The sequence below is a fragment of the Balaenoptera ricei genome, chromosome 20 (genome assembly GCF_028023285.1).
Source record: "Balaenoptera ricei isolate mBalRic1 chromosome 20, mBalRic1.hap2, whole genome shotgun sequence".
NCBI classification, from domain to species: Eukaryota; Metazoa; Chordata; class Mammalia; order Artiodactyla; family Balaenopteridae; genus Balaenoptera; species Balaenoptera ricei.
In genome coordinates this window covers 1,489,825-1,513,866 of record NC_082658.1, presented here as the reverse complement: position 1 = coordinate 1,513,866, position 24,042 = coordinate 1,489,825, and the positions used below count along the sequence as shown (strand labels likewise).

At 57.6% G+C, this 24,042-nt stretch overlaps 1 protein-coding gene across 5 annotated transcripts in view; it reads right to left on the bottom strand.

Annotated features, from left to right (window-relative positions):
• The window catches only part of AXIN2 (axin 2), a 79,266-nt gene that overhangs the window by 26,394 nt on the left and 28,830 nt on the right, over positions 1-24,042 (bottom strand). For 2 of the 5 annotated variants that reach the window (XM_059907163.1, XM_059907167.1), the window contains exons 1-2: positions 2,941-3,283; positions 123-1,057 (exon numbers count right to left, since the gene is read on the bottom strand). In XM_059907163.1, the coding sequence (XP_059763146.1) occupies positions 123-937 (815 nt within the window). In that variant the 5' untranslated portion in view covers positions 938-1,057; positions 2,941-3,283. Of the gene's footprint in view, positions 1-122; positions 1,058-1,806; positions 1,984-2,940; positions 3,284-3,573; positions 3,664-24,042 lie in introns of those variants that run through there. The other 3 variants (XM_059907165.1, XM_059907164.1, XM_059907166.1) reach the window with 3 other exon arrangements.

Genomic DNA, 24,042 nt, shown 5'->3' with positions numbered 1-24,042 from the left:
GGCCTTTGTCAGCCTCCGCAGCACACGCATCCGGCCATCCACCCTACTTAACTCAAAACATCTGCAAAGGCCATCTCACCCTCCAAGCTCCCCCAGCCCCTCACCCTCCACCAAAGGCTCACCTGTATCCATTCTCGACAGTTTCTGTGGACCTCACACTGACTGTAGCCCTCAGAGTTTTGCTGGACAAGCCAACCACGGTGGGGGAGAGTTTGCACTTGAAGTCGGCGCACGTCCACTCCTCTTCCTCGTTCAGCGTGGGGAGGTAGCCACACACGAGCTTCAGGCTCCCCAGCCCCCCGCTGCTCACGCAGGCTGGGTTTTCACCCCCACTCCTCACGTATTCGAGGTATATATCAGAAGTCAGAAACATCTGGTAGGCATTGTCCTCCATCACCGCCTGGATCTCAGTCTGCGCCTGGTCAAACATGACAGAATCGATCTGCTGCTTCTTGATGCCATCTCTGATGTAGGTCTTGGTGGCAGGTTTCAGCTGCTTGGAGACAATGCTGTTGTTCTCGATGTACCTTTTGTAGATCGCTTTGGCTACTCGTAAAGTTTTGGCATCCTTCAGGTTCATCTGCCTGAATCCATTGCAGGCAAACCAGAAGTCTAAGGTATCCACGCATTTCTCCCTCTCCAGGAAAGTCCGGAAGAGATAAGCACCGTCTTGGTCACCCAGCAAGGAGTGCAGGGACTTGGTCCACCTGGTCAGAGGGGAATCCGGAGACGCCCGCCCCTCCGGCTCCCCCAACCCGTCCTCATTCCGCCTGGCATTGGAGGAGACAGGCAGGGGTTTGGCGACCGGGCCCTTTCCCACCCCGGGCTGGCACGGTGGGGTCTCCCCTTCTTCGCCCGGCACTGGGGGCCGCGGGGCATCCTCGCGGAAGCTGCTGCTGGGGTCTGGGAGGCGAGGCACCAACACAGCGCTGCTCATGGCGAGTGAGTTCTTCCCGCTGAGTTGAGGAATTTTTTTTTCTCCTTCCAGTTCCTCTCAGCAATCAGCGTGGTCTCTCTTTCTCTCTCAAGTCAGCAGGGACTCATCCGAGCCTCCTTTCTGGGAAGAAAAGGAAGGGGGGGGAGGTAGAGGGAGAGAAAAGGGTATTGATATAATCAAAACCAGATCTACCCAACATCAAAGCAAGAAAGTAAACAGGCTTTTCAACTCCTCAAATTCAAATCAAGCAACCCAGCTATCTGCGAGGTGCTCATCTAAAGTATCAGACGCTGCTTTTTCAAAGGCGAAATCTGAGCTCCCTGCACGCTTGGGGGGGAAGGGGGAGGGGAAGGGGCGGGGAAGGGGCCTGGGGAGGGGGGGAGGGGGGGCGGAGGGCTCGGGAGGTGGAAGACACCAGCTTCCAAAAACCCACCGACCCGGGCGCACGCAAGGCGGCCCTCCCCTCCCCTGCCCTCCCCTCGCCCCGACAGCATCCACTCCAAAGACGCGCACCCCGCGCCGCTGGGCTGTGTGCAGGTGAAACCAATTTCGGTAAATTTCCCCACTCGGCTCTCCGCACAGATAACTCGAGCTCCAAACGCGCCCGTCCCCGGCATCTGGTTCCCATTCCCCCCACCCACCCCTTCCCCCCTGCGCCCCCCCTTCCCACTCCTTAAAGATTCAGAAGAGCCTCGACCGAGGAGGAAAGCCCGCCCAGCACAGGGCGGAACGGGCGCCCGGACTCCCGGCTGCAGCCCCCGCCCCGCAACCCAGATGGAAGCGTTCGCTGCGCCCCCGCCTCCCGCCAAGAATCCGGCTCAGTCTACACCTCGGTCTTCCGGGCTCCCCCAAACCAGAAATCCACTCACTCAGACAAGGCTTTGATCTTCCAACTTTGCCAGGGAGCAGAGAAGCCTCACGACCCGTCGCCCCCGCGCCCCCCGCCTCCTGGAGCCGCAAACCCTACAAAACCGGATCAGAAACCGTCTCACGCTACCACTGCCTGTGCCAGGAATCCCAGACTCGGCTGACCTCAAGCCTCTTTTTCCCAAAAGCAAAAAGTCTTATCTAACCAGTAAACCAGCCGCTTTCCCCAGCAAGGGGAGGATCAAACTCGGGAGAGGGCAGGGGCGGGCCGGCGGGGCGGGGGGCGCGACCCCGAACCGGGGGCGGGAACCCTGGGCTCCGGGTGGGCGCGCGTGGCCCCCGTGCGGGGCCTCAGGCCGCCGGTAGCGCCGCGTTCCCCGGGCGGAGGGGAGGTGGGGCGGCCCCGTTACCTGGAAGACCAAGGCGGCCCGAGGCCCGGCTCTCATCTCCGCCGAGCCCCCCCGGCCCGCCCCCCGACCCCAATCCACCCCGACGCGTCCAGAGCCCCGGTGGGCGCTCGCAGCCCCCGAGCCCGGGTCGGAGGCGCCCGCAGGAGAAGCGCGGAAAGCGGCAGCCGGTCCAGCAATGGCGACGCGCGGAGGCTCGGCCTCTCCGCACGAGGGGCCGGGGCGGCCGGGGGCGCGGGGCCGGGCGGCAGGAGACACGCGGGGGACGCGGGCGCCCCGGGCTCGAGCCGCTCGGGCGCGCAGACTGAGCCTCGGCCGGCGCTCGGGGCCCCTCTGCGCGGACCGGGGCTGGGAGGGGAGGACTGGAGGGGAGGAGAGAGAGGCGGGAGGGGGCGGGGGGAGGGGAGGAGAGGGGGCGGGGGGCGCCGCCACCCTTTCATCCCACCTCCCAAAGGCACTCCGGCGCACTCTCGCACCCAGACTCCCATCCAGCACCGCCCCGGCGCGGCGCCCCCGGGGGAGGGGGATCTGCCCCCGCTCCGCCCCCGCCGCGGCCGCCACTCGCACAAGTCTCTCCGCCGGGCCCCCGCCACCCCGGCCGAGCCCCCAGGAGCGCCGGGCGCCGCGCCCGCCCGGAGCGCGCCCCGAAATAGCCGGCCTGCCCACTTCAAAGGGCCGCCCGGCACATCAAAGCGCGCGGGCCGCCCGCCGCCTCGGCCTCGCACTCACCAGGGGTCCGCGCGCGCGCTCCGCGCCCAGACCTCGCGGGCGCCCCGGGCAGGGCCTCGGCCCCGGCCCCCGGATCGGCTCGCCGCCACGGCCCCGGGCCCCCCCGGGCCGGTCCCGGCGTCGGGGAACATGGGGGAGTCGCACGGCCGGGGAGGGAGTGCGGGGAACCCGGCGGCGAGGGAGGGGGCAGAGGCGCGCCCCGCCGCCCCTCTTTCTGCGGAAGATCCGAGTGGGCCTCGCCCCCGCCGCGGCCGCCCTCGGCCCCTCCGGCCCCGGCCCGGCCCGGCTTTCGACACGGGCCCCGCTTCCAGCAGCCACTCCGGGCACCCAACGTCCTCCGGGCGCTTCCAACAAAAACTGCGCCGTGGATTTCACTGTGCACTTCAAAGGCGCGAGCCGGCGCACGGTCCTGAAAGGGAGGTACGCGCCCGCCGCGCTCCGGGCCGCCCCCGGGGCCCCCGCCGCCCCTCTCCGGGACCGTCCGGCTCGCGGCCGCCCTCCCGGCCGCCTCTCGGCCGGGCCGGACCCTCTCCCGCGCCCTGCGCCCGCGACGCGGCTGGGCGCGACCTCGCCCCCGGCCCGGGGGGGCCCGGCTCGGAAGCGGCTCGGCCGGGGCCGCGCCTCCGCCCCCACCTTTTACAGCACAGCTTTCGCCGGGGGAGACGGGCGCCTCGGACGCCCGGCGGCCCGGCGATCCATGACTGCGAGGGGTTATTTTTATTTCCCGGCGCTCGGGTGGTTACCGAGTTGCCAGGACCTTATCAAAGCGCAGCCGGCTCCAGCCGACTCCCCCGGGCCGGGCCCGGGCCGCCAGTGATCCCGCCGCGCCAATCACTGCCGCGCTCGGCCGGCCCGCGCCTCCCGCCTTAAAGGGACAGCGCCCCGCGCCCGCCCCGGCCCGGCCCAGCCCGCCCCCGCCCCCCGCCAGGCCCCCGAGGCCACCCGGGCGCTCCCGGCCCGAGTTCTGATTCCGCCTCTCAAGTGCTCTGGCCGTTTTGCTCTGGCTTCCTCCCCCGGCCTGCCCCGTCCTCCCCAGCTCGGGAAAGCAACAGTTTATTGTGGAATCCTAGCCATCGCAAGAACTGCAAGCAGGCAGGTTTTTTTGTTTGTTTTTTTGTTTTGTTTTTTGCTATCATCGAACACTTCTCTACCTCTGTTCAAGTTTCCCTGGGAATTTGGGCTTGGAGGAGCTTGTCAAAGGAGTGGCTAGTCCCGGGATGGGATGGCCAAGTGTCACAGGAGGGACGTGGACCTGGACTCAGAAGGCACGGGCGTGCTTGTGCGCTCCTGCCTCTGAGTGTGAGTTAGTGTGAGTTAGGGTCACGGTGCGTAGTTTGTGGATGTGTGAAGATGGGGGTGTGACTCCGCCAGCAGGGGCCTGAGTGCTGGAGAGGGGCCCTGACACCTCGCTGGGAAGCGAGCCTCAATTTCTTGAAGATTTAACCCCAAATTCCCAACCTGGCCATCAGGACTCTCCCAGCACGTACATCGTACATCGACCGTCTTTCTGTATCAACTGTATAGGCAACACTCTCTTGGAAGCATCCCCCCATCCTCCCATACGTTATGTATTAAACAGACATGGGATGTCTTCTTTCCCCATCGACTCTCAGTTTTAATGTATTGAAAACTCCTCACCCCACTGTCACCTTTGAATCCTTCCCAACATCCATCCCAAAATGTTTAGGAGGTACAACCTTCTCACTTAAAGTAATAAGAAAACATACCACAAACCCAGAACATTATTTACTTGTCTGTTGCTATAGAATGATCTCTCATATGATGAGCTAATAATTGATTTTTCCTCCTCTTAAAAAACATAAAGGTGGAGCCCAAATTTGTCCCAGAGGTGAGAGGAAGAGCTTGGCATACTCAGAGCTGTGGCTTTCAACTCTACTCACTTTTTCTTTATTTACTTCCCTAGTGAACTGAATGGACGACAAACCCTGTTCAATGCAGAGGTGCCTCGAACCTTCATTAGGCCTTTAGGACTTTAAAACATGCAAGAAATGTGTTTCTCTGTCTGTTTAGGTTTCCATAGGAAAAGGGGAAGAGGATGCACCACCCGTGGCCTGCTGGAACACGACAAGCAGCAGGGAAGATGCCCTCCCGGCTGTGACAAGGGACCAGAGCTCTGGAAAGCCACGCTGCCAGACTTGCCAGCTCCTGGGCACCGTAGGGGGTGGCATCTCCCTCCCCAAGACCTGCCTCTGTGCCCACGCTCTCCTCCTTGGGCTCACCTTCCCAGGTGGCCAGGCTGGCATAAAGCCAGTGGTCCAGGCCATGAAACACATGGCCACCTTGGGGCAAACCAGGAAGGCCAGTGAGCGGGTGTGGCCAGATGACTCAGCCCTGCCTTGGGACAGCTGCTGGGTGCAAGGAAACTGGAAGCCAGTCCACTTGAGGTCAGCTCCCTCCAACAGCCCGGCCTTTCAGAGTGCTGCACACCCACCCCCGTGGGTGACCCGGGAGAGCCAGGAGCAAAGCCGTCCCTGTGGTTCCCAGGAGTCTTTCAGCCACAGAGGGTGTGATCCTAGGGCCAAAAGTGTATACAGAAGGGGATGAATTGCCATAAAAGCGTCTGCAATATAAACAGCAACGGCATGTGTGTGTGCGCATGCGCACACACACGCGCACGCAATGTGAGGGAGGGGAGGTTGCAAACTCCAAACATCCAAAATCAAAATAAACAATGATCAGAAAGAGGAGGCTTTCAAAAAGGAAGTGGAAAGCTGGTCTTCATGGGTGGTTTTCCTCCCCTCCACTGCCCCCCCCCTCCCCCCCGCCAGCTCTAACCATCACAGGCTCGGCTGTAACCCAAGGGCTCGCCTTCTGCTGCCTCGTTAGCCCAGGGCTGTAGCGACAAGAAGGGCGGATGAAGATAGCGCCACAGGAGCAAGGCTGAGTTCAGTTTGGTCCTCTCAGTAATAACCCTTCGGAGAGCTTGGTTTCCAGAACAGGTGCTCGGTCACCTTGGGCCAGTGACTCCCCTCCCCCCAGCTTACCCCTCGCCTGTCCCCTGGTGGTACATTTCCCACCCAGCAGTGGGGCCCTCTCAAGCCTCCAGGTCTCCGACTACTTGTTGATAACGTTTCTGGAGGAGAATCCAAAGTCCTTTGCTTATACCCGGCCCCTTTCTCAAGATAGCACAGTTTTCCATTTTCCCCTTCTTCCTGGCAGCCGCAAGGTCATGTGACTTGTTGTAATCCTGCGCGGTTGCCTGGAAACTGGAAAGCAAGGTGATGGATTTCTGCACATGCTCGCTCCCGCCTCCTTTAAAGACAAACCCTACCGGGGATCAACAGCCCACTTGGCCTAAGTGCAGACAAGTTTAATAAAGCAGAGAGTAATTCTTTTCTGCAATTATGTACTGGGCTGAAATCCTAGAATCCCAGAAAACTCAGGGCTCCCTGAGAGGCATCTGGCCAGATCTCCAATCTTTAGTGAGCCTGACAAAAACCCCTCTGGTGGGGAAGTCACACCAGCTGCGACTTCAGAGGAGCTCGGACCCAGGACATCACTCTTTAAGACTCCGTGACCTTGTCTTTTATTTCTTTGGAAAAGTGGCACCTTAGACAATGTAGCTTTGTTTGGGGAGCGGGGTGGAGAGACACTCAGGCAACCTTTCTAGAGACTGCAAGTCACCTAACCGCTCTGAGGCCCTGCCCCGTGTGTTTACCTGTGAAGTGCAGGGAACACCCCTCAAAAGGCTGCTGTGAGGTAAACAGCCAGCACGAGGCTTAACACATCGCAGGAGCTCGAACATGGCAGTGATTCCTGCAGTCACCCCATTTCCCCAATAGCCTGCTAGCTGCTCTGGGAAGAAACTCCCATCTCCGCAGCAAAGATGCCCTCCAGATAGGAGTCACACTCTGGGCCGGAGGCCTGGAAGCTGAGCAGGGAGGTCCTGCAGAGGTGACACCCCCTCCCCCCCCCCCCCCCCCCCCCCGCTGACTTCCCGGGGGAGAGGAGCGGAGCCGGGCGGCACTGGGGGCTGTGCTGTCTGCCGGCTCCCAAAGGCATCCTATCCAGTACTCCCCAAAATATCAGCATCTTCCAGCCAGGGGAGCCCTTAAAATGTCATCTAACCCAACCCGTCATTTAAGAGATGAGGAAAATTAGGCAAAGAGGAGGTGAGGAGATTTTCCCAAGGTTTCTTGGCCCATTTCCCAGCTGAGCTAGAACCTCCGAGGGTCCTGACTCCCGCTCCATCCTCTTTCCCCCCATACTATGGTGAGGAGACCCAAGGCAGGGCTGTCTCAGACGGGGTCCTGAGCATCTTGAGTCTTTGGCTTCCATGGCAGGGCTGATAAATAGAATTTAGCTAACACAACATTGTAAATCAACTATACTCCAATAAAATTTAAAAAAGTAAATCACCAAGTTAAATGACAACAACAAAAAAAAGGCGAAAAAAGTCATCAGCCATCTTAATGATTACAATTATGAAGGTAATCAAGTATCCTCAAGTGAGTTAAAGAAAGGAAGGTTGCTACTTTAAAGAATAATAATAATAATTTGGGATGCTTTCCTAAAAGCATCATCACAGGGCTTGAGCTGGAAATTCCGCGGAAGCGTATGTCATTCAGCTCCTACCAATGAACCAATGAACGGCCTCGACCCCCAGAAGTGGGCTCCCTTCAGCCGGCTCCTGGGGGGTTCCACCAAGTCTTTAATGGTGACAGATGTTTCCAAGTGCATCTCAGTGGGGTTGGTGCACCTAAAGGAGAATTGGCTTTTACAGAGTCTGGGAGGAGGAAAAGAACAGGAAAAGATGGGTTCAGCTTCCTGCCACCCTCTCCCTACTTCCTCCCATTTGGAGAGGGGTGGGGGAGGAGCGGGAACGTCAAGGTGGAGATTTTGAAGCCACAATTGAAAAAGTGAGGTTTCCTGGGCTTCCCTGGTGGCGCAGTGGTGGAGAATCTGCCTGCCAATGCAGGGGACACGGGTTCGAGCCCTGGTCTGGGAAGATCCCACATGCCGGGGAGCAACTGGGCCCGTGAGCCACAACTACTGAGCCTGCGTGTCTGGAGCCTGTGCTCCGCAACAAGAGAGGCCCGCGCACCGCGATGAAGAGTGACCCCCGCTTGCCACAACTAGAGAAAGCCCTCGCACAGAAATGAAGACCCAACACAGCTAAAATAAATAAATAAATTTATTAAAAAAAAAAAAAAAAAAGTGAGGTTTCCTTAGGAAATCCCATCCCTAGCAGCACTGGGGGGGAAGCGTATTTTTAATAAAAATGATCATCTTCGGTCTCTTCAATTTAAAACACAGTTAAGCAAAACAATAATTTAAAACCTCCTAATCTGATTTACCTTCACGTGCTTTTAATATTTATTATAAATGGAGCTACAAACTGCTGGCATCGTTGGTGTCCCACCAGGAATCATTGTGGAGTTTGACTTTCAAGAGTTGGTCTGAGCGTGGAACAAGAGGAGACCATCAGTATTCAAACAAATCCAGAAAGAGGTTCTGATTTTTGAACTTATCTTCTCCAAAGTGTCAAGCAGATGCACACGCACACAAAGGTTATTTTCAGAAAAGGAAGTAAAAGGTAGATAGGAAAAAAAAAAAAAATCCCTGAAGTCAGCACTCCAACTGGCAACATGTGAAACTTTGCAAATAAATAGGTCTGTGTTCCTAAGTTCTCTCTCCATAGACATTTTTGTTCTCTGCTCCTGAGGTTTCGTCCTGCTCCTTTTAAACAACTTCTGGAAAGTGAAGTTGTGCCAGGCTTGAAATCGGTTCCTTTATTCTCTCACATCAGGGTTTCTTGACTTGCTCTCAGCATCTCTGCCAGCTACAGAGTGCCTCCCCGGCTCGAAGGATGGGCCACGGTGGCCCAGGACGCTTGGCAGGGTCCCAGGCTGCCCCAGAACAGCTGGCGAGGGTCTGGACTTCGCTCCCTGTGGACTCTTCCCTCCGCCAGGTCTGCGCCGATGCTCTAGCGAGGTCCTCATCCCCCGCCCCCCTGGCATTAAAGCACTGGTAGCAGAAGGTGGCTGGCAGACATCCTTCAAGAGGCGTCTACACTCGCGTCTACACTCCCTCCCCCTCACGGTCTCCTGCACCCGCGAAAACCATCGGCAGCCAGGTAAAAGGCGTCCCACGTGGAGTCACGTGGGCCCATCTGGATCTGTGTATATGGCCTGGCTTACCTGCAGCTCTCCTACTTCTCAAGTCCCTCTGGCTTCTCGGGCAGGACCCTCTACCAAGGACCGACTCCCTCTCCTGCCTCTCCGGGTCCTGCCACCTAAGGTGTTTTCTGGGCCAGTCTTCTGTCCCCATCCACGGCTCCAAGCCCCGCTCTCCCGAGACCCGGACCTCCCGGCCCTCTAGCTCCACCTCTTTCATGAGCCATCTTCATCCTGCCCGCTGTGGACTGCCGGCCACAGGTTCTCGAATTTAAGGCTCTTAAAACAAACGGAGCTTCCTTTGTGCCTCGTGGAAGCCAGGCGTCCTCCGTCAGGCAGTGCCCCAGCATCCCTGCCTCCTCAGCGAGCAACCCGGGCTGGATCCAGACTCCTTCTGCCCCATGCACCCCCATCCAGCGCCCAGCCCCGATCATTCTGCCTCCTAAAAATCGCCTAAAAGCACCACCCTCTCCCCATACCTGCAACCACCACTCGGCTCTGACCCTTCTCATCTCCTGTCAGGAAGATGGAACGTTCTAACCGTCCTCCCCCCCTGCAGTTTACAGCCCCCGGTCCCAGGGCCGCCTTATGTGGTTATGCTACCACAGACAGCGATCTGCACTCCCTGCGGCCTTCCTGGCTCCAGATCCTCCCCTGCCTGCACAGGACCTTCAGGATGGGGCCCAGAGCTCTGAGCGTGGCGCTTGGGGCGGTCGGCCGGGCTGAGCTCCAGCTCGGTCTCCTGCTGCCCCCCATGTCCACCGAGAGCGCCCCACACGGAGCGCCCGTTTTCCTTCCTCTGCGCCTTTACGCTCAAGAGTCCCCTGGCCACCCGGCCACCCTCTTTGGCTTCTTCACGCCTCGCCCGACTCCTGCCCAGACCGGGAGCATCTCTTCCTGCTTCCCTGGTACTCGGGCTGCACCTCTCAGCGGGACACAGGTTGTTGTGCTTCTGGGTCCACCACTCAACCACGAACTCCAGGACGAAGGGGCCGTGTTTTATGACACCTGCACCCTAGCCCCTGGCACAAGGTCGGGACTTAATAAACAGTTGAACTGCACTGTGGACAGAGGCGACCTGTGAAATAGCGAACAACTGGTGAAACACGTGCACGGGCCGAGCAGCGCAGATGCCAGCCTGGGCGCTGGAGCTGGGTCTCGGAAGCACCCCCGTCAGAGTCAGGCCTTTAGTCGCTGCGTCAAGGACAGCCGTGGTCGGCAGCCTCTAAGGTGGCCCCCGATGACCCCTGCGTCTTGGCCTTCATGCCCTGTGTAATTCCTTCCCTCCAAGTCCTTCAAGTGGGACTTACTGACTCCCTTCCAACAAATAGAATATGGCAGACGTGACAGGATGTCCCTTCTGAGATTAGGTTATGAAAAGACTAGGACTTCTGTCTCGGGTACTTTTTTAGGATTATAAGGCAGCCCTGTGGAATGGAGACGAGGCCTGCTACCTACCAACCTAGTGATCTTGGAAGAGGATTCCTACCCAGCCAAGCCTGGAGATGCCTGGAAGCCCAATTGGTAGCTGGCCCGTAACTGCGTGGGACACCTCGAGCCAGAGGCAGCCAGCCAAGCCGTGCCCAGATTCTGGACCCACAGACTGAGATGCGTCCTTTGCGAAGGGGAATGGCAAAAACAGACCCGCTGATAAGACTTTTGCCCTGTCAATCAACGTTGCTGATGCTGAGAACCGAGTTGCAATACACACAGGCAACGGGAATCTTTTTTGCACCTCATTACATAACAGCACATTGATGGGGGGCGGTGACCAGCATGAACTGGCCATAATTATAACGTGTTTGAAGTTCTTCAAAGGTCACTGGAAGTTTCTATAAGAAATATATCAAATTTCTCCAAGCAGTTTATGAAATGAGCACCAAAATCCTTTTGAGATTTTAGTGGGTTATGGGATAGTGACATTTGACCACACTCAGAAACATTTACTTTGCTGTCACATTTTCCCAAGAATGTTCTCCCCTAAATGGAGACACAGAACTTATTGGTCTAGAAGGTAAATATGAACATTACTGGTTAGTTATCACATTCGAATTTAGAAGAGGGAAATGAATCTTCCCTCTGGAGTGATTGGAACTTCGAAGAGAGATGCTAATGAGAATATCTTTGGGATTAAAAACGGTGCCAAAAGTAGCAGGGACTTGGGGCTAATTCTTTGAATGATGACGATCTTTAAAGAGTAATTCTCAGAATTCCTGTCGATGAACTTAGATGGGGGTGAGGGGCAATTCCTGAATGGCATGGCCCAGAACTACTTTGGAGAAGTCTTTTTTTGTTCTTTGATGATCATCTTAATGATGGGGTACCGTGAGGAGTAGGTCCCCTGAACAGACAAGGAGAAATTATCTGCATATTAGATATGGCTTCTTAGCAAAAACATTAGTATCCCAAACATAAATTAAAATGTGTGAATTGAACTTCACTCCTGTTACTAATGTTCTCTTGATAACCACTTTCCCCAATAACTTGAGCACAGAACAAGATACAGTAATGATTGAAACTGGGCAATCCGTCTTGATAATCTCGAGGAATCACCCCAACACTTAGAAAATGTTAGGGGAAAATTAAGTGGAATATTTGACCTTCTTGAAAAAAAAAATTCAATTCTGCAAAAAAGAAATACTCAGTCCAGGGGGAGGGGAATAGATATTATCAGCTACAGGATTGGTCTCCTGGCCTCAGTCTTCTGTTGAAGTTGGTGGAATCTTGCTCCCAATCTTCCTTGTCTGAAGAGTTGGGCCAGAACTGAATTTGTTTTTTCAAGATCAAAACTTTTCACATGAATCCATTAATTCACAAATCAGAAAATGATCAAGACCTCTTACAGAAGAGTCAATTTTAAAATGATCATTTGTAAGACCAAAATATAAACTAAAAGTTTCAAAAATCTAAAACAACAAAAAAGAAAATGATCAAGACCTGGTGGCTTGATCTGGGGGCCAGAAAATATGGTCACCAATAGGGAGAGAGTGAGGGGCTCCGTTCCCCCCCCCCATCTCTATTCCAAGCTCAGAGAAGACCTGAGAACAGTGGGCCAGGTGTTCCGGCAGGTGTGAGACGGCTGCCTGCTGAGTGGAGATGGGGGCGGACGGGAGGGGGGTGTCAGGGTCTTCCTGGTGGATGCTCAGCCCCCGGGAGAGCCCCCAGCTTCAGGAAGGCTTCCAGAGGCCAAGACCGTGAAACTGGCGAGGGCGAGCTCTGCCACCAGGGTGGGCAGGGCGAGGGGTGGCCGCCAGGGCTTTGTCCACTTGGGCTTTTCCTAGGCAGCCGGCGGCTTCGTGTAGGTCGGGCAGCTGCTTCACCCAAACTTGGCTTTTCTGCGACCGACCCGGCCCTCCCCAGCCCCCCACCCTGAGCTCCGACCTCTGCGGCCCCGACCTGGGCCATGCCCCTCCCCCCGCTCCAGCCCGCCCCAGGGCGTCCGGACTCTGGATTTCCCTGTGAAAAGGTGTCAACCTTAAACTCTACAAGACAATGGAGGTCCTGCATGCCCTTGGGCTGCCCCAGAAGCCGGGCCTGCTCTCAGGCTCTAGGACGGGAAGAGGAAGGCGGGCGTCCACCCCTGGGCACCGAGGCCCCAGAGTGGAAGGGAGGCCGTGGTGCCCGCCCTGAGCGGCCTGTTTGGGGGCGTTAGGAAGCGGAGGCAGACTTCATAACCCAACAGCTGTGTCGATATTTTTTGTGCAGGCGCCAGGCAGGAGAAACCAGGGGCACAAGATGGGGCTCTGATCGCCTTGGGAGGCGAAGCCGGGGGTGGGGGTGGGGGGGGTGGGGGGAGGAAGAGCCCAGACCCCAGAATCTTCCCCGGAGTCAGTGAACTGCAGCCCAGGGTTGGCTGGAGCTGGGACAGCTGGAGTGGGACCCGCACAGGCCCCAGGCAGGAGGATGTTGCCCTTTTCTGGAAACCCGTAGAAAGCAAGAGCAAGGTGGGCAGCCTGGCCTCCTGGGCCCCGGGGAGGGGGTTTTTCTTTAATCCTGAAGTGTCACTATGAGCCAGGAGAGTGTGGCTCAGAGGTCAACACGGAGGCTCTGAAAGTCCTCAGCTCCCCCCCACCGGAGAGCTGTCGCATCACCATGCCTCAGTTTCCCCAAGCATGAAATGAGAGGAACAGAAGTCCCAGTCATGAGGGTTAAGTGAGGCGATACAGTGAGGTGGTGAGAGCCCCGGTCGGGGACACTGAGCCCCGGCTGAGAATTAGTCCTATGGGGGGCTGGGGAGGGCAGCCTGGGCCGGGCCCGGCTCCCTGACCAGGACGGCCTGCAAGTCTTTGGGGCTGTTTGAGACTCTCTTCCCTTAACTCTAAAATGGGACTAAAATCCTGGCACAGGTAAGGTGGCGTTTGCGCGGACACATTCTAGCTGGCAAATGTAGCTTCTGAAAGATGTACGCGCTCCGCTTCCTGGCGCAGATGGTTTCCCAAGGCCGGCGGACACATCTCATCTTCCCGAGGATGCGGCTCGGGGCTGCAGCCAGCTGACCTCTTACTGCGGCGCCCGTGTGACTTCCTGGCGCTTGAAAACGGTCCATCATTCTTTGCGCAGCCTTGCACGGCATCAGTGCCCACGGCTCTGCCGTGTGTTGACGGGTTACCTGACTCTCGCTGCTCCTCCCAAGGGCAGGAAGGTGGGCCCCACGGGGTGAGGTCAGGGGAGCCCGGGGCCGCCTTCACACAGCGCCTTCACAGAGCTTCGCACACTTGGCAGCAGGTGCCCGCCTCAGCCTGCTGCTGCTCTCCGTTCTAACGATTTTTTGATGATCGAGGTGAAAATCCTGCGGGATGCTGTGTGTCATGGAACCTTTTCGGTGGAGATTCCAGCCTCCTTCATTTTCTGCATTGGCAAAAAGGCCTGTCTCACGAGAATCCTCGGGGTGAGCGTCTCGGTGGCCCCCGACGTGTCACGTCTTCCTGCCGGGGTGCGCGTCCTGCCGCTGGTGCAGCCGGTGGGATGCGGGTGGGTCTCACCCGCCCAAGGCCTCGAGTGCCTCTGGGGCGCGGCTGGGATGGCATCTTGGCGTTGCGGTGGGTCTGGTGAGGCGGGGTCGGCGGAGCATGACGGGGTTCAGGAGGGAGCCCCCGCTGCTCTCCGGCCCTCTGTGCTCTCCTCCTGCTACAGGTGCCTGCTCTACGCGTCCCGGAGGCTCCTGGCCCTCGGTTTCCCAGAGGCCTCTGGGCAGAGCCTCGCCCACAGACACCAAAGCGGGTACGCAAGCCCACCTGCATCTCCCGCCGTCTCTGAAGCCAGCCCGGCGCCCTGCGTGGCGGGCGTCTACTGCTGCCCCTTGGACGGAAGGGAGGTGGGAGGGAGGCCCTGGAGGGATGTCCGGCTGCCCGGCGGTGACCCCCGGCCAGCAGTTGTCACATTCCAGTTCCCTCTCTAGGGACAGCGGCTGGGTGACCTTACCGGGTGCCGTGGGCCCAGCACGGGGATTCCCTGTTTTCCTGACTCTGGAGGGACGTGCAGGGGCGGGGGAGGCCAAGGGGGACAGTTCTGGGTTTTCCACGCGTGGCCTTGCCCACGTCTGTGAACAGAGCTCAAAGACTTCGGGATGGAGGCGCTGGGAGGCCTCCTCGCTGACCACGTCTTCCAGCCACCCTTGTGGACACAGGCGAGCTCCGTCCTCTGCTGGTCAGCTGGGGGGCTGCGTCCTGGCCGTACGCCCTGCAGGGGGGCATGCTTGCCTTGCTTATTCCTCTAGTTTCCATGGGGGGGCCCTGGTGCCAGAAGATGATGGGGCTCTCCAGCTCTGCCCCTCCCTCTTCGGGGTGGACCTGCAGAGTGCCCCCGTCACCCCGTTCTCTCGAGGACAGGCCCGACGGGAAGGTTCGAGGTTGTCTCTCCAGCCCAGTGCCAAGCGGCGAGCGTGCCTGACGGGGACCTGGCCCTGGGAAGCCCTGTCGCTGGTCCCTGCTGGGCACCTGCGGACGCTTCACCTCCATCCGCCTGACCCTTGTGTCTGCTCTCCCTCCGCTGTGCCCTGGGGCAGGGGAGAGGGGTGCTATTTCTTAGCCCCCCCTAAAATTCCAGCACCCAGTTTAGAAGGTGTTTCCCCTATAAATATACTCTTTGAGGTGGGCCTTACCCAGGGGCACCCAAGGCTGGGAAGAGATGGGGACAAAGGGGGACACACAGAGGCAAGAAGCCACGGTCCCCCCATCACAGAAGTATTTTTTCCCACACTTCACCACGCGGCCTATGCTGGGCTGTTGTCTCACACATACAAAGTGCTAGATCTGTCCAGGGGTGCTCGTCAGGACAACCTGACCGACACGGCGCTCCCAAAGCTGCCAGGACCAAGCGTTCCATTTCTCCCGAATCCAACACAGTGGAATGAAGGAAGGGCCAGGGGAATTAAAGAACAGCACATTTTGGACTCAGCAGTCAGGAAGATAAATCAAGTTTCAAATCCTGACCCCACCACCATAGAGGTGTGACCTTGAATAAGCCCTATCTATCTATCATCTATCATCTAACATCTATCTATCTATCTATCTATCTATCTATCATCTAACATCTGTCTGTCTATCATCTATCCATGTATCTATCATCTATCATCTAACATCTCTCTATCTATCTATCTATCCATCATCTATCATCTAACATCTATCTATGTATCTATCATCTATCTATGTATCTACCATCTATCATCTATCTATCATCTATCTATGTATCTATCTATCATCTACCTATCTTCTATCATCTATCTATTGTCTATCTATCTATCATCTAACATCTATCTATCTATCTATCTACCTATCAATCATCTATCTATCTACCTACCTACCTATTTATATATCTTTTTGAGGCCTTCATTTTCCCATCCATAAAATGGAGCTAAGGACAAATAACTACTTGGTAAGGGTCGTTCATGACCTAATTTTCAAGCTGTCCTTTCTGGTTTCTTTGCCACTTTTCAGTGCTGGCACCTGATAGGCCCAGGATGTTATGAGGATCAAGAGAATAGGCCCAAAGCGCCTGCCACAGTGGCGGGCGCGGAGACAGCGGAGCGATGCTAGCGCCGGGAGTGTTACTTTCCTGCTCGGGGGTACGTGAGGCCCAGGAAGCCGGCCCTGGAGACGCGGGCAGGGTGACCACCCTCGGTCCAGCAAGTGCCGCCGTGGGGCCTCGCCAGGCGTCCACAGCCAGACCCTGCCCGGCCCCAGGGAAGCCAAGGCCTGTCCCCGTCCCTGTCCCCTGAGGGAAGGTGGGGAGGTTCCCTCCTTGGCGCCATCTTCCCCCACAGAGAGCGGCACCGTCTGAACCCTTGGGGCTGGGGCAGTAAAAGGGCCATAAAGACAGCCAGCGGCCATAAAGCAGAGACGGAGTCGTTAGCAGTTTCCTTTCTGATAAGGGCTTCAAGGGCTCCGAGGAGACGGCTGTGAATGCCACGTCTGGGTCCCTGTGCCCTAGATATTTGAACCCTTGGTTCGGAGTCCACGGAGATAGAGAAGATCAAGGAGGGGACGCCCTCCGCGGGCACCGGAAAGAACGGGAGCGAGCATCCTGCCCAGGGCAAGCGGCAGGTGACACCAGGAAGAGATGGCAGAGGAGAGGCGGCACCTCCGGGCGGCCAGGCCCCTGCGGGCGGCTCACCGCACTGAGCCCTCGCCTAACCGCCGCCCTTATCAGCCTGTTTCACAGAGATTATGTAGCGGGACCTGCCGCAGTAAAGACACAACTTCAGTCCCTGTCCGACCGTGCCTGTCCGACCGTTACTAGGAATTTCAAGATGGTGACAGTAGACCTTAAAGCCAGCGGGGCCCTCCCGTCACGGGGCCACGTGGCTGCCCAGATCACAGCCTGAGCAGCCATCCTGCCCAGAGGGTTCCAGACTCCTCACGAAGGTCACCCGCTCAGTGGTGAGCAGCCGGGGGGCCGGGTGGGGGCACAGCGTGTGGGAAGACCAGCCTCTGCGTCGGTCCCTCCATCCCCCAGCCCTTCTGCAAGGTGCACGGGGCTGCCGCCAGCCCAGCACAGCTGAAAGCTCAGAGGGGCTAAGTCAGCAGTTCGAGGCCGCCCAGCTCCCTGAGAGGGGGGCTCTGGTGAGGAGGCAGGGACTTCGGCGGGGGGGCCGCGGTCTGGGAAGATGCAGCCCCACTTGTTTAGGTGCCCTTTGGGGCCGTGGCCGTGCCCGGGCTGGAAGCAGCTGCCGCATGAACCTCCCTGGGGACGGTGTGTGGGCCTCTGCCAGCTGTGGCCGGCGCCCTTTAGCAGAGGGGCGTTTTCGTAAAAACCCTGGTCCAGCTTCCCGTTCTCTGAGTGACAGGAGCCAGGGCTCACGGGCCTGAATATCCGAAGGCATCTGCCCGGCGCTGCCGTCTTTAGGATGGGACCCACCAAACTGAGAGGACTTTATTCCTTGTCCAGTCGGCCGCGTGTTCTCACCCACTAAACGTGTGATTGGGGAGGGTGAGGGAATCCCCTGGCGCCCACCACTAACCCTCCCTAACTTTATTTTTTTTTTATATTTTTGGCCATGCTGCGTGGCTTGCGGGATCTTAGTTCCCCGACCAGGGATCGAACCCGTGCCCCCTGCAGTGGAGGCGCGGAGCCCTAACCACTGGACCGCCAGGGAAGTCCTGACCCTGCCATTCTGAAATGCCTTTTTCTACCCGGACAATATTTTAAATAAGCTTGGTCTTGCCCCATTTTTCCAGGGTTGCAGAAGAGCTGCAGTTCAAGGCCATTTGGAAGCCCAAGCAACCCAGGATCTCCATTTGTTGGGGACAACCTGACAGGCCAACAGGCCCTCTCAGAAATGTCATCTTTGAAAGACCGCTCGGCATCCTCTGTCCCATGCTGCTCGCACCCTCAGACTGCATCTGGGTCCCTGTACTGCCTGACGCAGACGCCCACACTCACACACACACAAACCAGAAAACGAACGGCTTGGAAATACCAGATGAGAAAATGGAGGAAAATACGTAATTAGTTTTACAGAATTTGAAGTCCATTTCCCCAGCGAGGGGACGTGTGTTGGTGAATCTGAACAGATAAGAGGGCTATGTTTCCCGGCCCTGTGATCCCTTCAGCACCTCTATTCGCCACACAGGCTTCTCCCTTGAAAGTTCTGTTCTCCACACTTCCTGCCGTCTCAGACTCCCGGCCAGGTGTGCAGACCTGAAAGGGCCCCAGGGCGGCTGCAAACGTCCTCTCCCCCTGGACAGAATGCACACAGCCGCCCTCGCCTACCTGTTAGCTTTGGTGAACTTGCTTCCTACCCGGTTGAAATGCGGATCTGCTGGGCAGAAAGGGCCCAGGGTGGGCGAAGTGGGGGAAGAGGAGGAGGGAGGGGTCCATGGGCCCTTCCTTCTAGGGCAACCAGGCGGGCTGAATGGTATCGCACCCACACCCGCACCCCAGGCTGCTGGGAAGGGGACAGGTGTGATGCAGCCAGAAGGAGACTGCAGCCTGGGCTCACGCCCCAGCTGCACCACTGAAAAGCTGTGTGAGCTTGGGCACAGACTTTGCCCTTTCTGAGCCTCCATTTTCTCAACTGTGAAGTGGGAATAAACCACCTTGTTACAGGGAGGGTGAAACAAGAAGGTGGACGTGAGAGTCCGTGTACACAGTAGGGGCCCCGTAGATGTTCACCTCCGCCTTAGAGAGCCAGGCTGTGCTGCAGCGCCCCGGCCTCCCCGTAGGAGAATGGCTAAGATGCTCCGGCGAGCCTGGTGCCGCTGGGCCTGCGGAGCTCAGGGCCGTCTCCCAGGCCAGGTGGGCGGCCCCCTTCCACGCTCCTCCTGAGCTGACTCGCTCCCTTTGCAGACCGCGTCAACAGGCGACGCCGCCCCAGCCCAGCGAAGGGTGAGTGGCTGCGACCAGGTTTGGAAACATGTGTCAAACCCAATTCCAACCAGGTGAGGCTGGCCTGCTTCCAACGGCGCCTGCCATCCGAGGCCACGCCAGGGGGAGGCCTGTCCAGCTGCCATGCCCAGGTAGCCAGGCCTGTTTGTCCCCCGCAGTCCTTGGGTCCAGACTGACACGCTCACCGCTCTGTGCCGGCGGCTCTGTTCAGGAGGTCTAAGCCGTGAGTCAAGGAGCTCAAGGACGCAGCCACGTCGGGGAGAACCCACCCGCCCACCCCCTAGCTGCATGGGCAGGGGAGGGAGCTGGGCCAAAGAAGAGGCCACGAGGTGCTGGGCAACCACCGTGACGAGGGGCTGGATGCACTCTGGCCTCCCCACCCCCGCCCAAGGGACGCATCCCCTGAGTAACAGATGGGCCCCGAGGCAACGGGCCAGGCAGCCGCTCTTTGCTGGTTTAAAAATGGTGGCTGAAAAAAACCCAGGCCACCACCACCCAAAAAACCAGCCCAGCAGAGAATGCGGCATTCCAGCAAGAGTCAAGAAGGAAAGGAAATCCAAATGTTTTGAGTTTAGCTATTAAGCATAGTTTCCAGCGAGTGTACTCATGTCTTGAAATGAAACAGATGAAAGCAACATGTGTCAATGGTTGTAGGAAGACAATAATGTCATCAACAGGAAATAAAGAAATTGAACACTGAAGCCTCAGCCCAGAACTTAACTCTTCCCCTGCCCTCGTCCCCAAAGCTTTCTGCGGGGAAGGCCGAAGACGTTTCCGCACGGCTGGGGCTGGGTCTCTGCCCCCGTGGGCCCTGGCGGAGCCCCCTGCAAGGATCTTGAGCACCGGACAAGGACTTGCTTTCTTAAGGGCTGATGGCCTTGGGTGGGGGGAGGCCCACGGGCCCTGATCAGCTGAAGGGGAAGCTACGCAGCCTCGCTCCCCATGAGGGGCTACAAAGCCTTGGCTGTGGGATCACCCTTACGAGTTCCTGGCAAGGGCAGTGCCCGCTGCTGGCAGCAAAGCCCCGGCCAACATGCTGGCACTGCAGGAGGGGGGCGCCCCCCTGGAGTCCTGCAGGCCCAGGAGGCAAGGGCTGCCCGGTGGCCAGGGGTGCAGATGGAGCAGGTGGGGTCTGGGAGACCCCTTCTCACCCAATCCCCCCACTCAAGACAGAGTAAGAAAGTGCACACCACCCCTCTGGCCGGCCCTCAGAGAACCGGGAAAAATAGGTGACTTTGAGCCTAGGAAGGTGAAGCTCATGTCCACACGCCTTGAGAGTGGTCAGAATGCGTCCTCCTCCAGGCTGGCCTCCCTGCCTTCATCTCTGAAGGATCCACACTATTTGGCTTTGGGGATACCTGCCTCCCTGCTGACCTCGTATATCACATGCAAATAATACAAAAAATTTAAAAGTAGAACAGGAAAGGGGGGTAAAATAGATAAGGTGGGATCATGGAGTGAGAGCATTTGGAGAGTCCGGCCTTAGAGTTGCCTTAGTTCCCTGACCCGGTGGTGCCAGACAGAGCTGCAGGCTGCACCTGTCACCGCGTCAGAATTCTGCACAGAGGCCCAGAGCTCTGCTCTGGAGACTCAGGAGGCCAGGTTTTGGGCTTGGTGAGCTAGTCCACTGATTTTCAGACAAGCCTGGACCAAGATACCCTAAAACAAATGGGCGGTAGCATTGTCATCATATGCAGATAAAATTAATGGACAGAAATGCCTTAATTTTTTCTCCTATTATTAAAAAAAAAAAAAAATTCTAGCAGGTCTTAATGCTGGATTCCAGTGCAGGTGCTTTTGTACTCACTCAGAAATGTATACATTTGGGTTGACTGTGCCGGGGTATTAGTCTGCTCTGGTTATCGTAACAGAATTCCATAGACTGAGTGGCTTAAACAACAGATACTTATTTTCTCACAGGTCTGGAGGCTAGAAGTCCAAGATCAAGGTGCCGGCCAGTTTGGTTCCTGGTGAGAGCTTTCTTACTTGGCTTATGGATGACCACCTTCTCACTGTGCCCTCACATGGCAGAGGGAGAGGGAGTTCTGTCCTCTTGCTCTTCTTATAGGGGCACTAATCCCATTATGGGGTCCCACCCTCATGCCCTCATTTAACCCTCATTGCCTCCCAAAGTCCCCGCCTCCAAACTCCATCACATTGGGGGTTAGGGGTTTAACGTATGAACTTGAGAGGAGACACAATTCAGTTCAGACCACCGAGTTTCAAAAAGCGTGGCCAGGTCAGCCCGACCCACATCTGCAGGTGACTGCCACGGGCCACGCACTGTCCTAGGCTCAGGGACAGTGTCGGAGACGGTCAGACACAGGCTCTGTCCTCCTGGAGCCCTCAGTGTGTGAGAGACGAACCCAGAAGCAGACGGTGTGACAACCGCAGGGTAAGGGCCAAAGTGGAGATGCCCGTGGGGTGGGGGTGGGGGGGTGGTGAGAGAGGGCGCTGAGCACGCCCAGGATGAGATGACATAGGGGCAGCCCTGGAAGGTGGGCCAGCAGCATCAAAGGCTTGGAAGCGAGACACAGCTGGGGGAGGGGCTGGTTCCCCGCAGGATCTCACCATAGGAGCTCAGAACGCGTGAGGCATGCGGGTATCCAGAGGGGAGTTGGCGTGGCTGGACTGAGGGCAAACCTGATCCTCTGGCCTTGACTTCACAGAGAAACACATCATCAGCTAGCGGGGAAGCTGTGTAATTGAGCCGCATTTTAGGAAGTGCCTTCTGTGGACTGTCAGGGGCCGGATTCCATGAGGAGTGGCATTCCAGATGCCGAGACCCCGATGGGACAGCGTTACAATCTAAGAGGTTGTCCTTGGTTAGATATTCATGTTGGACTTCAGCAACCGTCTCAGGTCGGGGTTCCCAGAAGCAGACCCTGAGATGGGCGTTCATGTGAATTATTAGGAAACAGTCTCAGGGAAAACCCGTAGGGGAGCAGGGGGGGCCTGTGATGTCCAGTGGTGTCTCGTGGAGGGGAACTTAGGTCCAATCCACAGGCCGATCTGGAGGCCAGCCCTCGTGGTCATCCTGGCTTGGGGAGGAGGGAGCTGGGGTATTTACACCCCAGCATGTGCTGGTCACTGGTTAAGGGCTGGGGTGGGGGTAGGATAGGGGACACAGACATGCTCTCCACGCTTGCGGGCAAAGTGGCTTCGAGCAGCTTCCACCAGAGATGCAGGCGGGAAAGCTGAGGGTGAAAGCAGGAAGAAGCCGGTGCCCGAGGGGGGTGAGGGCTCGGAGAGTAGACACTGGATGACAGTCACCTGCTCCAGTTAGGACACTGCCCAAGGACTCCTTGTGCAAACCACGGGCACCGGGCTCAGTCAGGCCCAGCCGGGAGCTCGTGCTTGGGAGGAACTTACGGGGTTCAAATCAAGGAGGTCAAGGATAGTCCAAAATCCATTTCCAGGATTACGGGGAACTGTGGCTGTAAAAGAGTCCTCCCAGCTGCGAAAGGGCAGAGGCCGTGGTGGAGAAAAGAACGCTGGGCCCACGCCGAGCTCAGAGCTAACAATGAACCACATCGGTGGCTACAACGGGCTTCACAGCAAGAATCGGAGCTGAGCTTCCGCAGCCCGGAGACCCTCCACGGGCTGCGCTGACTGCTTGTCTGAATGTGGGGCAAGGGCGGGTCCCCCTCCATCGGTGACTCAGTGCCATTTAGCCCCATAACCAGGATGGCCCTACCTGCCCTGCCCATCTGTAAGACTGTTACAGAGATAAAAACGGGAATCCAGTCTGGGAAAGTTCTCCAGGAATGTTCAAGCATATTCCACTTCCGAAATGGTGAGTAATGTCAGACTCAGGCAGGCAGGGAGGAAAGTGACATTTACTGAGCATCCCCTCCAGGCGCCCAGCTGCCTTTGCAGCCTTCACGCAAATGATGAGAAGGTGCACGGGGTAGAACTTTGACCCTCAGGCGGGATACTGACAGAGACCTTGGTCTGTCCCTACAAGCCGCCGATACTGCGAAGGCACGTGATTTCCACCCAGATGCAATTAATCAGTGAGCATCTGAGTTACCTCTTCGGGCTGGAAGATAAGAGATCAAAGTCGGCCAGTCGATAAGACTTTGATAAGCCTTTAACCCGGCCCGAGCCAGCTAGCTCGTCACCCTTCCTCCCAGCCAGCCAGATACACGCTGCCCCCCCAACCCCCTCTGGGGCCAGGCCAGCCTTCCACAGGGCTCTAGAGCCATTCAGCCCCAATCAACCTCTCCCCCGTTAGAATGCGGCGGGGAAGCCACTGCCCCTCTCCTGGAGACTCAGCACTCGGGCGATGTGCTCAGGGGACCCCTTTCTCCCCCTGCCCCTTAGCAGACCATCTGCACTCTCTCCCTGGCAGACTCGCAGGCAGAAAGACTCCCTCTAAAGCATCAAAATCCATGCTCCAGGCCCATTTACTACTTGTCTTGGACTCTTACGGTTGCAAGAAAAAAAGTCAAAACAGATTGTAACATCTGAACCGTCAGGGGCACCAGTGGAGCCTCGGAGAACGTCTCCCTCTGGCAGAGTTCGTGCCCCATCTCGCTGTGGGTTCTTCAGCGGGGCCAGGCCCTCCTGGGACCCCTGTGTCTACATCCAAGGCCTGTCCCACTGGGCGGTAAGGGGGCCTCTCCCCAGAGATCTGGGCCCGAAGCTCTTTAAGGGCAAGGACAAGATTCAGTCCTTTTTATCTGCCCAGAGCTGCACACAGGGCAGGTGCCTGCCTCACAGGGGACTGTACTTCGTCCCACGCCACTGGAGAGACGGAGGATCCGAGGGCTACAGGACTTGTCCCTGCCAAGCTGGGCAGTAAATGGCTGAGTCTGGACCTGAACGCACGTCTGTCTGCCTAACAAGTTTGGGTTCATAAAACACACCACACGTGTGTCTAAATCGAGACATCAGGCTTCCAACGTCACAAAGATCAAACGCTGGCGATGCTCACATTCCCAGCATCCAGTTTCACGCGTGGACTCGTTCTGTCTCAGGGCCGAGGCCTGTGACTGTGACCCCAGGCACGTCTCTGCTGACCAGGGGCTCTGGGTGAGAGAATGAGAAGCTGTCCACGCAGCTCCTGGGGCGGGAAGGCGGGGCTGCATGCAGGATGTCCCTCTTTCCTACGGGAGCACGCAGGCTGCAGTATGTA